The 14,236-nt window shown below is 37.9% G+C and overlaps 2 protein-coding genes across 7 annotated transcripts in view; both read right to left on the reverse strand.

Moving 5' to 3' along the window:
* lactb (lactamase, beta) overlaps nt 1–2,352 on the reverse strand; it is a gene marked incomplete in the record, with an annotated part of 13,017 nt that extends 10,665 nt beyond the window's left edge. The window contains 4 exon segments of the mRNA XM_014003438.1: nt 1,063–1,129; nt 1,208–1,538; nt 1,693–1,767; nt 2,336–2,352. Of these exon segments, the coding sequence (XP_013858892.1) occupies nt 1,063–1,129; nt 1,208–1,538; nt 1,693–1,767; nt 2,336–2,352 (490 nt within the window).
* Nucleotides 2,353–4,024: 1,672 nt separating this feature from the next.
* tpm1 (tropomyosin 1 (alpha)) overlaps nt 4,025–14,236 on the reverse strand; it is a 13,005-nt gene continuing 2,793 nt past the window's right edge. For 2 of the 6 annotated variants that reach the window (XM_014003589.1, XM_014003585.1), the window contains exons 3-10: nt 12,793–12,926; nt 11,845–11,962; nt 11,637–11,707; nt 9,905–9,980; nt 9,682–9,744; nt 9,523–9,592; nt 8,300–8,378; nt 6,709–7,469 (exon numbers count right to left, since the gene is read on the reverse strand). In XM_014003589.1, the coding sequence (XP_013859043.1) occupies nt 7,466–7,469; nt 8,300–8,378; nt 9,523–9,592; nt 9,682–9,744; nt 9,905–9,980; nt 11,637–11,707; nt 11,845–11,962; nt 12,793–12,926 (615 nt within the window). In that variant the 3' untranslated portion in view covers nt 6,709–7,465. Of the gene's footprint in view, nt 4,306–6,708; nt 7,470–8,295; nt 8,379–9,522; nt 9,593–9,681; nt 9,745–9,904; nt 9,981–11,636; nt 11,708–11,844; nt 11,963–12,792; nt 12,927–14,236 lie in introns of those variants that run through there. The other 4 variants (XM_014003592.1, XM_014003590.1, XM_014003591.1 and 1 more) reach the window with 2 other exon arrangements.

A 14,236-nucleotide genomic window follows, 5' to 3' on the forward strand; every position in this document is an offset into this window, starting at 1 on the left:
CATTAGCACCTCTAGTAATATATTTACTGAGAAAAATGTTGACGTGTTCAATACTTATTTTACCCGTTGTATTTTTTCTGATTTAATTTTAGACACAAATCATCTGGTTAGCAGTGTACTTTTTCTTTTTACCATGAAGTGAAACAACATAATGCATGTAAAATTAAACAGAAGTAGTAAATGCCTGTCGGTAAAACTGTCAGCCTTTTTAAGGATTAAGCAACCACACTAACACATTAGGTAGAAATAAAACGTTGCTCAAAAAGTGTATGTACACTAGGGCACAATTGTATTGTGTGCAACTAACTGTCAGTAAAACTGTCAACAATTAATATTTTCCACTTTGCAATTACTGCAATTAGTGACATGTCATGATGTATTTTTGCATGCAACACACTTTCACTATCAGGCGTGCATGCGAGTCCAATGATGGAAGCCGTCATGGAGCAGCCAACACCAACCCTACAAACTGGTTTATTCACCTAAAATACCAGAGTATGAAGAAACCAAGAAGATGTGGACCAAGTCACAACATTGACCACATACAAGTGCAACGTCATATTAATTGTTATCGGATAAATGCCGTGATTAATCCTACTAAATTCTTATGTCAATGTTGCCCATCCCTAGCATACACGTAATCTCTGCTTTGTTTTCTTTTTAAAGCTGCCTGTCTAGCTAATGACAACCAAACATTATTTCCTGAAAGTTTCTTTACAGTTTGTTTGGTGGATTATCAGTTTGCTAATAAGAACTGAGCTGACTCCAAATAGTTAAGGACAAAATTGTAAACTAAGAAATTACACAATTTGTTACTCCTCAAAATGTGTTGGGGATCAGCCTTAGCCTCCACCATATCTGTAGAAAAGACTTATATGTTGCCATTTTTTTGTGTGTGTTTTCTAATGTCAGATGACTGTGGTAGCTTTAGTGACTTGACTCTAAAGGTTAATCAGTTGTAACTGTTCAATTAAAGATTACTCTTTCTGTAAGTTCCATGTTCGTTTTTGATTTGTGCTTTGGATCAGACGAATTAATGGATTAAGCCCAYATAATACCAACCTTCACTCCAAACCTGAACACCATCCACAGAGACCCCCACTACCAGYCCAGGAGCTCCAACTTCAGTCTGATAATACGAAATGCTGAATTAATACAGGTGCTTTTATGGGTTATATGGAAATATGAAGCAATCAAGCAGCCCTACCTCATTGCCTACCTTTATCCGCTCCAGTAGCTCTCTGCTTACTTTTATTGCTTCTCCGTATGTGCTGGCCTTTTTTACTTTTTCTTCACACGAACTATCAGCGGAGTCGAAGCTGTATTTCAGTCCCACCGCTAAAACAATGCCCACACCGACCCCACATATCCAAATACTGGACTTAGTTCGGTATTTACAAAGGACAACCCCCCCTGTGTGACCCCGTTGTTGTTGTGTCTGGATAAAATCTCTGTGAGCCTTGTTTTGCAGATTGCCTCGAGCCCCGGCTCGCGCTTTCAACAATGGAGACTCGCGCGCTGCTAGCAGGAAGCATCTGCTATGTGACGAAAACAAGCGTGACATGATTAAAAACAAACAAACAAACAAACAAACAAACAAACAAACAAACACTGCTTCTAGAAGAGGACACAATGCTAGCAACTGCCACTTTTAGCCACAGCTAAAAAAAAAAAAAAAAAAAACTTGCTCACTTCCTGTTTTTGCCCTCGGTGAAGACCAACTTAATCGAGTTCAGACAACATCGAACCAAAATCTCATCGCTTGCGCTACGGCTCAGAAAAGGCTGAGTTTAATCTGYTCATTGAACAAAAGGCTAATAAAGTAAAGTAAAACTACGTTAAAGAAGTMTACAGATATATTTGCCATAATGCACTTGGGAAAACTTCTTTTGTTTGAAATAAAATCTGGTTGGGAAGAACTATCACAAGGCACCTCCAGAAAAGTTTTAATAAAGTGGCTGTGTGGGGGCTACTGATAATCCTGGGTGGCACATCAAAATCAAAAAACCATGCCAGAATTTCAGAGATTCTATTATGCTGTTGTTGAAAAACAGTGATGTAAAAAAACTGTGGCAATGTGTTAAGTAATTGCTAACTGATGTACCTTAACTTTCTTCTTTTACAGGTAAATACATTGCAAAAAAATAACCATCTGACCCAGAGGAGCCCAGAGTGGGGCCCGCAGGCCAAATTTGGCCCGCCAAGYCATTTGATTTGGCCCACCAGCAGTTGACATAGTTACTAGGCTGTAACCTGTCGTCCTATGTAAAAACACAGTATTTCCACTTAGTCATTTCATCTATTGGCCCAATGACTATATAAGGGGCTGTCATACAGATAGTCTTCACTCATGGTGTTAACTTGATCTAAGTAGCAAAGGCTCATGGGACATTAATGTCCTGTGAGTCTTTGCCACTTGAACGTATGGCAGACTTTCTCCAACTGTGCAGACTAAAACAAAAGTGGGCCACTGCTCTGGCTGCAGGTTTAATTGTTAAAAATAAAGGACTTTACTTAAAAAAAGTATTTGTATTTCAAATATTGTTACTGCATTTGGCCCGCAGCCCCGAATAGATTTTCATTTTGGCCCTCTTGGGGAAAATGTTTGGGCACCCCTGATCTRACCCAATCTTACAATCCTTTATCCAGCAAGAACGAACTTTGATCTTGGTTCAAAACTGATATACTAAGCAAGAGCAGAACACAGATTATTAATCCTGTTAGTCTGGAAATTTTCCTTCAGGAATTGTCTGCAGTTGCATATTATTTCACTTAGTCTGAATCTTCTCAAATGAAATTATCTGACAGTGCAGGAACACAATTACACTTGGTAAGATAGCTACTTTTTGACTGGTCATATACCATTGTAAAACTTGGTTAGATGGACAATTTTTGTACTGATACTGTGATGTGCATAAACTAGAATAACCTTTGAAGTTCCACAACAATTCAGGTTTAATGTGTTTCACTTTCCACAAGTACAGTAGAGTATTGACTGCGCAGATTTAGCAACTGTCAAGTAAAATACTGAAGTCAGCCTTTTGTCAGAAGTTAATTTCTTAATTCCCACATTGCAGTACTTTTTAATAAGCCTGGCAATAACACGACAAAACTTCAAAAAATTATGTTACACCTTTTGGTTTAAATGTGACAAGGCTAGGACTAACAGTGGTCCTCATCTGGCCTCTTTTGAAAAAAGTGTGAAGGCTCCCTTGGATAAAAGAACATCAGCTTTACCCTTAAGTATTAAGATATACGTTTTTAAAGGATAATAACAAAAATATGTTCTTCATTAGTACTGTAACTTGAAAAACACTAAGTCTGATCAAGTTAAGAAAGAGTGGCAGAAATAAACTCCACAGAGCTCCTCTTACTAAAACATTCAAACATCCAAGTCTGCTAAATATGTTTTCTTTCAGACAGTTCCATTTCTTAGAAAGTTTTTATTTTCACAAAAGCTAAAAAATTAAAAAAAAACACAAAGTTAGAAAATTTTCAAAATGTGCTTTTATTTTTTTATAGTTATAATTTGTACATTTCAGACGTAATGAACACTTTAAAAATCTTTAAAACATAGCTAAAATGATGCACAACCGTTGACTGAAATGTTGTTAGAGAAGATGGGAGACATTTTAAATGGTTAAGAGAACAATATTCTTCAACATACTGTAAAGCATGACAGAACAATACAGTAGCACCATTATATACTGACAGGCATTACCTGCGTATACTTAATTTGCAAGGGTAAAAAAAAAAACCAACAGTTAAAATGCATAGTAAAAATGCAGTTATGTTTTTGGCTACTTCATGCAAAACATCTTCACTTTGTCTTTTGGTGTGTGCGCAATCATAGTAGAATTAAACTTTTCAGACCAGCTTTATTGCAAATGTAGAAAACAATTTGTGGAACCAAATTTTACCAGATATCAAAAAAAAAAAAAATAATCCAAATATATATCTATCTATCTTTTGATAACTGCAAAAGGCAGGCATTTCATCAAAGGGAATGGTTAAGCTTTTTTTATTATGTTTTTTAGCTCTGCTGCTTGGCTGAGTTCCACTGAAGGCAGAACTGTGCAATAAAAGTAGCATCCAGTTGTTTTGGTCACAACCATCGGCAGGGTGTAATTAGAAGGGGTTATGGTAAGCAAGGTGCAAATACAAAATGTCAAAACCCACAATGTGTGTGTGTGTGTGTGGCAGGGGGAGGTCAGATGTGTCTTCACAAGTTATTCAGTTCCATTAGAGTCTGGTCCAGCATCTGATGCATGTCAATGTTCTCCTCTTTAGCATGCGACAGTTTCTCTGTTAGAACATCAAATACAGACAGTTTTAGTTCAGACAATCACAAATGAGTCAGTGAGTTAGATTTTTTACTGAATTAACAGTGAATTAGCATTGACATAAAACAAGAGAAACATCCATCCATCCATCCATTTTCTGTACACGCTTCTTCCTTTTCAGGGTCGCGTGGGTCACTGGTGCCCATATCCAGCAGTCACAGTGCGAGGGGCAGGGTACACCCTGGACAGGTCGCAAGTCCATCACAGGGCCACACATAGAGACAAACGAGACAAACAACCATTCACTCTCTCACTCACACCTAGGGACAATTTAGAGTTATCAATTAACCTAACAGTCATGTTTTTGGTCTGTGGGAGGAAGCCGGAGTACCCGGAGAGAACCCACACATGCACGGAGAGAACATGCAAACTCTACCCAGAAAGGTCCCCAGACCGGGATTTGAACCGGTGACCTTCTTGCTGAGAGGCATCAGCTCTACCAACTGAGCCAAATATCCAAGAGAAACAGTTATGTCTAAACCCCCATGCTGATCTGCTCTCTGACACACAAACATGAGTTTATGAGCAACATTACGTTTATGAGATGGTGGTAAAAAAAAGGCAGGTGGGTTATATATTAAACTGAATAAAACTGTTCCAGCATGAACAACATTCCACACACAGCAACACAAAACTCATACATAAAGAACTGAAGAGAAGACTGGGTTGTATCATCGGCCAAAAAGTAAAAAATAAAATATTCTTTCATCTCCATTTTTCACAATTTTAAATTTTCTGCCTACTAAACTTTATCAGTCTTTGATTTTTAAAAATGAAGAATATCCAATAAAAAGTATTTAAATAAAGTTAATCCTTAAATACGTAGCTTAACATCATAGCTATTTTTTCACTTTACGTGAAAATTCTTTGTGTTTAGTTTAATTTATTTGCTAACTTATCCAACCACTGATACAACAGAATTCGACTATGTTGAATTTTTTTTTTCATTTCTAATTTATTTTCCCCCTTTTTCATGAAAAAATCATTCTGGTTTTTGCTCATTCGTAAATTATATTTCTTTTGGTTTGTCTCCCATTTAATTCATCGTGGACAGCAAAGTAAGAATTTCATTGCTCAGAGAAACATGTTTAATAACAACTATTTATTTTCATTTTATGTTAAACCTGGAGAAATTTTAACTTTAAACATTAAATCAAAAACGTCCACTGGTTTCAGCTAGTCTTAATGAACTTTAAGCAAATTTAGACTGAAATAACAAATTGCTATAGAATTCTGTTTTAGTTTCTCAGCTGGAACTATCTGTAAACCATTTTACTACTGAGAAAAACTTTTTTTTTCTCCACAAGTTGAAGTCAGGAAGCAAAGTGAAAGAAAGGATAGAAAACCATAAGGAAGAAGACAAATACTGTACAAAAATAGTGAAAAAGTGTTTTAAAACTTGTCTTTTTTAGAGTACATCTTTGCAATATTTTAAATCTTAGAGCACAACAAAAATATTCTTATTGCAAGTAAATATGACCAGTTTTAAACTGTTTTTTAGAGAATTCGGACACTTGTTCGAGAACAAGACTGCAGCAGATAAAGAAAAAAAACAAAGTTAATTCAATTATGAACAAAAAGACAAACAATAAGGCAGGGCTATTCAACTAAACTGCTCCAGGGGCCACAGTTACTGCAGGTCAACAGCTGAGGGGTCGAACATCCAGCAATTAAAGTTATTATGTAAATTAACCAAGTATAACAAAGATCTGTTACCTTTGAATTAGTTTTTTTTGCTGCATTTAATCTTGAATAGAACATACAGAACCCTATAAAAGTAGTGATAATTAAACATTATCAAAAACAAAAAGAACACATTGTGCCTTCTATTTGACACACATAATATTTTGACATCTCTGACTTGCCAAATTTTTAAACCAATTTTATTTTCACTTTCATAGTTTTATCTTCAACTGCTTGTAATTTTAATTGTCTTGAGTGTTTATAGAAATGATTTCACCAGCTCGTAGCCAAGATTCTGACATTTCTGTAGATACCAAACATGTCTATGTTTAACTAAAAGAACTTAGAACAATTAAAGTAGAAAACCGGGGGTTTTGGGCTTAAGAGATGAATGAACCAATTGGCGGGCCGAACTTTGGTCACTCACGGGCCGGATGTGGCCCGCAGGCCGCCAGTTGAATAGCCATGCAATAAGGACAATTATTCCTGATTTCAAAAGTACAACAGTGTGAAAGGTAAAAACAATGAATTTTCTCAGTGTTATCTATTCAGTGAATATAACGAGAACCACATAAATGTGGTTTAATGACTATTTCAATCAGAATCACTCCAGTCAGAATAAAGCTCAGTCCTGCTTATTTCTGTGTATTTAGGCAATCCCCTGGAATAAAACAGACTCAGACTCTGTCATTGTGTATTTATTCAAAAGTAAGACAATACTTTGAATCACACAAAGCTCTTTTGTTCACCCTACCAGCATCAACTCCATCCAACTTTGCCAGCACCAGACGAGAATCCACAACTCCTACATGCTGCTCTGCGTTTCACCAGATTACCCTAATCTCTCTACGATTTAGCAGTTAATGCTCACCAACTCTCACACACTTCCAGTTATCTTTTTCACAAGGTGAAAAAAAAAGTGCTTGCATGCATCAGTCTCAAACATACGGCTCAGTTTTCAGTCAAGCACCTGAGGTCGCTGTAAGTTTTTAATCCTCACAAAAATATTTCATATTTAATACCTCAGCTGCACAGGATATTTGACAAAACAAAAAGGGACATCAACTGAAATTTATCAAACGACACCGTGTAGAGATGGAGCTAATGGGGTGATAAGATGAAAAAGAAAAATCAGGAACACGAATTAACAGCAAAAGGCTTTGGGATTTCACTTGAACCACTTTACATTAAGACATTAGAAAGGAAAATAAAAAGGAGCAGAGTAAAGAGAGAGAGATTACAATAGAAGGAAAGATTTTTTATTCTTTTTTACACAATGCAGAAAGATTCTAGGATTCTGTACAAGAGAGTGGATGTGTGGCTGACATGGAAACATGAGGAGGAAAGGAAAGCAAAGGGAAGACGGGGAGCAGGCCGGAGCGAGAGCAGACAGGTGCTGCTCGGGCATGAGGAGGCGTCTTTGACGAGGTGTAAACGATTTATCTGTGTGGGAGAGAAGAAGCACAGTTGAACCGGGGCGGGGGGGCGGTTGCTGTGGGGACCTACGATGATGCGAGACACACACCACAACATACCAGAACCATGGGAGACATACCACCGCAACAATGCTCGAGAGGGGGATTAAAAAAAAAAAACGCACTGTGCACCCTGAGCTACTCCTCCACTGGAGAGCACTGACAAACAGATAGGATGCTTCCTCTTAAGCTCTCCTGATAACCTCGTAATTTAGCAAAACTGGGAGCTCAACCACGAGTGGTGCTAAATTACCACACGACAACCTAACCTCAGCTAGCATACCGACAAAACAGGTGGCCTTTCTTCTAGACAGAAGTAAGACCATATTAGTAGAAGAATAAAAGACGAGGGGTGGGGGACACAAAATCTTTAGTTATTATGGTCATTTAAATGCCTGTTTGATCCAGTTTCAATGAATTTGTTAAAATGACCATGATTCTTTTTTTCCCACATATTAAAGATGTGTGAGATAACAAAAACTATTTCCACATTGAAGTACAACCCATGCCTTTTTTCCATTCATGCACAAGTCTTGTTTACAGAATACTGAAACAAATCATCTTGTTTAAAATCTGCATAGCATAGTAAATTAAGATAATTCAATCTAAAAAAAAAAACTTTCAGTTACACAAAGAGTTGTCTGTTTTAAGGCACTTCAAATGAAGAGTTAAAACAGACAGATTTAACATCTCTTATTAGGAGTGGAAAATTAAGACAAAAAAAGATGCTTTTAAGGAAGGGGGCGGGGTCAGAAGTAAAAGGGAGGAGACAAGCAGATGCAGAGAGATGAGAATTACATGGAAGTCATGTCGTTGAGGGCGTGGTCCAGCTCCTCGCTGATGGCCTTGTACTTGAGTTTCTGGGAGTACAGCTCGTCTATTGGTGGTGGTGGTGGTTGGTGGGGGGCAAAGGTGAAGGGAAGTGGGGAGGAGGCAGGTGCGGCGGAGGAGAGCAAGGAAGGCAGAGGACACGACAAGGATGTGAAAGGAGGAGCATCCAAGGAGGAAGAGGAAGAAGAAGAGAGGAAAACAGAAACGTTGAAAACAGGGCAGTGACAAGGATACAATCTGTGAAACTAAGAAAAAAAATGAATTTTTGTGTGAAAATGAGGTGCGAATGCTGAGGGCTGAATAATAGCTGAAATTAGCTGAAGAAGCCGAAACTAAGAGGTTAAGTTAAAAGAAACAAAGCACCACGAATGAACAAGAGCCAAATGTAGCAAAAATATTTGTTAAATGCTAAAATAAACCATCTACAGGCTAAAATAACCTAAATACTAATTAAAAGCAGTAAAATCTAGCAACAAGCTAAAAGTAGCAGAACAGTAGCTAAAAACTAAAAAGTAGCAAAATGCTAGCTAAAAATAAAAGCTGAATGGTAGATTAAAGGTGAAAGTAGCATAGCGGTAAAGAGTTAAGTCAAATTTGCTAAATTAGATTAACAAAAACATGTTTGATTATAATGGTCTAATCTCACTGTAATCTTAAAGGGAAAATATTTGTAAACAAAGTTACATTTTTGTAAAGTAAACAAGTAAAAAAAAACAGAACCGTCTCCTGACTGAGCTGAACATTTTGATATGTGAACAACTAAAATAGAACAAATTATGCAGAAGTAGTTAGAGTGCAAAAAAAAAAAAATAAAAAAAATAATAACTCATTAAAACAACAGTGCAACTGCTGAATCAGCATTCACACAAATAACTCAMAAAGCAGAAAATTAACAAATGTCAGAATCAGTTCCTTAGCAACAGCTGGAATGAGTCGAAATGTAAAACATCTACAACGTTCCCTCCGACCTTAAAAACCACAGTAAAAACAAAACAAACAAACAAAAAAAAAAACAGATATTTGATGCATCCTGGAAGAAGTGCCACACAGTGAGAAGAGGGAAGCAGAATATAATTTAAAGGTTTCTAAGGAAAATATGGTCCCACCTAAATAACACCCTGAAACATTTAAAAAAGGAGAGGAAAACAACAACAAAAGAACAAAAAAATAAACTCAAAAAAAAAGCCTACCTTCCAAGTCGTCGATGGTCTTCTCAAGCTTGGCTACTGATCTCTCAGCGAACTCAGCACGGGTCTCAGCCTGCGGCACAGAGACAATTCAGGTCCAACACTCGAGCATCACTGACTCAATCATCCTGGAGCCGTAGGAAATACGCGCCAAAACTTTACCTCCTTCAGCTTGTCGGTGAGGACCTTGATCTCCTCCTCATACTTGTCTTCCTTCTGTGAGTACTGTGGGACAAAAACAAAGACTGAAGGTCASACATGAGGCGACGTTAAATATCCAAGTGAATTTAGACGCGCTATAAAGCAAGGAGCTTCGGCTCCTCTGGCTCTTCTTTTCCCACTGAGTGTGTCAACAGCATGCACGGGACCAGAAAGCCCCACTTACCTTCTCAGCCTGGGCCTCCAGTGACTTCAGGTTGTTGGTCACAGTTTTCAACTCTTCCTCAAGCTCAGAGCATTTGCTGGTGTTTTAGACGAGGCGATAAGAATGGCCAAGGATACAACAGAGGGAGGAGGAGGCAGAAAGAGAGATGGGGGTGGGGGGGAGGATGGATGGAAGCAGAGGAAGACACAAAACAGGTTGAGGGAAACGCRAAGGAGGGAGGGATGACATGAAATAAATAAGAAACTATAAGGATCCAACAAAAAGGAAGTCAAAAAGAAACAAATGTGCCTTAACAGAGCAGGAATGTGAGGACAGAAAGCTGATTCTTTGGTGATTTATTAAATAAATAAACAATTTCAGGATTCAGATTCATTTGTGAGAMGTTCTGTAGAAAGGTTATTAACAATTAATATCTTACCTGTTGTACATAGCTCTTAAGACCTCAAAAATGAGAATAGTTTAAATAAATTAAATTTTTATTAAAAATTATCAACTTCTATTTAAAAAAAGTGGTTCATGAGACTACTATTTTAAAATCCTTTAAACTACGTAGGCCTATGCGCCAACATCTTAGCTTTTAATAACGTCAACAACATGTGACTCCAAATATCCTTTGTTAAATTACTAAAACAAATACGGGCCTTATTACATCACAAATAAACTTATATTTATCTACCTCATTTGTGACTACTGTTATTTATTGTCACAGTAATAAAACATGCAAGTAATTTTTGATTTTTTTAATTTTGTTACGTTGTTTTGGAGATCATCTCAGCACCACCAACCTGGCTTTTCTGACCTACATTGGGGTCCCAACCCTTACTTTGGGAACCACTGTAATTTCCCAATTAATGGTTATTCCAGCAGAAATATTTTGATATTCATGTCAGAGTTAACCAAGACTACAGAGCTCATGCTGATGCAGCTGCTAGTACTTGTGTTTGAAAAAACAAAAAAGAACAGCCCCACCCCCCCACAAAAATAAATATTAAATTTCCATAAAGTATTTTCATGTAACRATAAAAAAACTGTTCACACAAAATAAATTTAGGTACAATTAATTATTTAAGTTAAAATGTGATTTCTTAAAACTGACATTGTTCAAAAAGCCATCTACAACAGGTAAGATATTTTTTGTTTGCAACCTTTCCAGAAAATCCCACTTCAAAGGGTGCTTGTTAACTGTCTTGTTAGCAGAGCAAAAACGTGAAAAGAGCAATGTGATACATTTTTTAAACATTTTATAATAAAAATCAACAGTCACAGCCATGAAAACTCATGCTCTCTCGTGTTCCTCCTGTCCAGCTTCCTGCTGTGTTAGGCATTAAACCGTCTAAATCTCCTCAGAATAAAAGTAGGAAGAGGAACAAGCACAGAATGCAAAGCAGACGCGGCACGACTGACAAGAGAGAAGAGCCACCGCGGGAGTTTGGCTTTGTTGTACCTGCACGACTGAGGAATTTAGTGATTTCAGGCTTTGCTCCAAAACCTTTAGCTCCTCCTCCGCTCTTCGAGCCCGCCTGTTAGTGGGTGTGGCAGCCACAGCCATTCATTCAAACCAAGGTGAGCATGCAAATGATTAGCAAAGACATAAAATAAAAAAATAATAAAACACGGTGAGGTTAAAAATAACTTTCATAGTTGGTGAATTATCGTCTACAATCTTTCACAGTCTTTGCTCCATGCTTGTGTGAGTACAGAGGTTAGTGTGCACAGAGGTGAGGTGGCTTACCTTTCTGACAGCTCGGCGCGCTCCTCTGTACGTTCCAGGTCACCCTCAATGATGACCAGTTTACGGGCCACCTGAAGGCGCAGCACGACAACAGTTACACCAAACAGCAGGTGTTTACAGCCACCTCACAGTTAGCATTAGGTACGGTTTGTTTACTGCACATTCACTTATTGCTGTTTAATGTTTTGCCAGCGGCTGAAAAACTTGCCTCCTCATATTTGCGGTCAGCCTCCTCAGCGATGTTTTTGGCCTCTTTGAGCTGGATCTCCTGGATCTCCATCTTCTCCTCGTCCTTCATGGCTCTGTTCTCAATAACCTTCATGCCTCTGTGAGGGGGGGGGGGGGGTCACATAGTGTCGGTGAAAAATGCTTTCCGCGTTTGCAAGAAAACTTTTACACGAGTTTGTGAATTTTTAATTAGCTATTTTTACTAGGGCTGTGTATTGGCAAGAATTTGGCGATACGATACATATCATGACAGAGGGGTCACGATACAATATATCCCGATATATTGCGATACTATAAGCAAGGCGATATATTGCGATTTTTTTTGTCCAAAAATTCTATTAAATAAAAACCTCTTACAGGGGAAAAAAAATGAAAAACCAAAATTCATTGTCTCAGAAAATTCTAATATTACAAAGACATGCTTTTGATACATTTAGCTGTGTTCTGCTTTGTATGTGTTTTATTTTATTTGTTTCATATTTCTTATTTCATCCATGTTTTCAATTATTAGACTAAATTTGACAATAAATAGTTTGAAAATATATTTTTTGCAGCTTTTAGTTTTTAATATTAATTTACAATATGGTCACCAACACTTAACAATGGCCTCTACCTCAAGAGGTAGAGTAGCCAAATGGCTGGCTCACTGCTGCCAACTAGTGGTCAGAGGCTGAACTACAACATAAAAATGAACGGCTGGCAGGAAAGTTGACATTTTAAACCTTAATAAAAAAATCGATACAGGGCTTTAGAATATCGATACAGTATCGGGAAATGAAATATCGCGATATTTCAGTGCATCGATATTTTCTTACACCCCTAATTTTTACAGTGAACAACTGACTCTTATTGGGGGAGGGGAGAGTCCCCTCAAGTCTAACTTCGGAGAGAGACATTTGAGTGACGGCGGTCTCAGGAAGACACYCACCTCTCGCTCTCGTCAGCAGCCTTCTCAGCCTCCTCCAGCTTCTGCAGGGCTGTGGCCAGACGCTCCTGAGCGCGATCCAACTCCTCCTCAACCAGCTGGATACGTCTGTTCAGGGAGGCGACATCTCCCTCAGCCTAGCGGGGAGGAAAGCGGAGCATCGTCAAGAGACGCCGCGGGGCATCTTAAACGCACCGAGTCAACAAACTATAAACACACGTCAGCCCAAAGAAAGCTTAGGTTCAAACACATCACAAGCTCTGAGTTTGGGGAGTAATAATGATCCAGAATTCAATTTTTATGGGAACAAAAAATGGCCTCCCTTACACGTTTTCCAGTGCTTCATATGTGCCTTATATTAACTTAAAGTCTGATAAATATAGATCTGAGCAAGACCTGAGGAAAGTAGGGGGTCAAAGGGTGCTGCAGCAACCCCCAATGGATGCTAGAGGACATGTATGCTCAAATACTTAAAAAATCGTGTCAAAATGAATTAAACAGATCTCATTAGTTATTTTTTTCAATTCACTGGTTTAGTAAAYTGGTATAGCACTTTTATTTTTTATCTAACATATAAACAAATTTTATATGTTTTTGATGGCCACTTTTTTCACTGCATATATTTGGTATTGTGATAGAGTCTTTATCTGGACGGTTAGGGTCATAAAATGTAGATGTTTATAGGACCCCCACAACTGAAACGTGTTTTTAGGTTAAACAATCACGCATTTATTTGTTGTACTTCTGCTTTCTGGTGTTTGCTCTGCAGGTGTAAAATGGTCCTAACGCACATCAAGCTAATTCTACAGCAAACTTTTACTTTTTAAAAGTTATTTCCCCTGCAGCTTGTGTTAAATTGTAATGCAGGGAAGGAACAAAGTGTGTGTCATGTTTAGGAAATGTAACAAGGAAGGAGCTCTATTTTAACATAACTGGTGCGGGGGAGAAAAGTAAAAGTTTGTGTAACTGCCTGTGTGTTGTAGCTGTGAGAACCCCACTGCCCTTATATGGGCAAAGACAAAGAGCACAGCCTGACAKTGCAGACTGGCATATTTGATGTTGCCACAGATGAGCTTTTTTTTTTTTTTTAACTTCCTGGTGTCTCAAAAAAATGAAAGGAAGAATTGTTTGAGTTGATTTTTTTAAGCAAATTGGTTTGATTTAAAGCCCATCCCCCCAAAATATGCATTTTTAAAATTGATTATGATTCTGAATGAATGAATTATGAATGAATTATGAATCAGGGGCTCCATGATTATCAGTGGGGCCCTCAAACTCAACTTATCAGAGAACTCTTCCATCAAACTAATGTGGGGGAAAAACATCTAACCGACTGTTTTAACTTCTCAGACAGGAAATGTTTGATGAGGAACTGATGCGCAAGTGTTCAGTGTGTGTGTGTGTGTGTGTGTGTGTGTGTGTGTGTGTGTGTGTGTGTGTGTGTGTG

Source organism: Austrofundulus limnaeus, unplaced genomic scaffold (assembly GCF_001266775.1).
Source record: "Austrofundulus limnaeus strain Quisiro unplaced genomic scaffold, Austrofundulus_limnaeus-1.0 Scaffold19, whole genome shotgun sequence".
Taxonomy (NCBI): domain Eukaryota; kingdom Metazoa; phylum Chordata; class Actinopteri; order Cyprinodontiformes; family Rivulidae; genus Austrofundulus; species Austrofundulus limnaeus.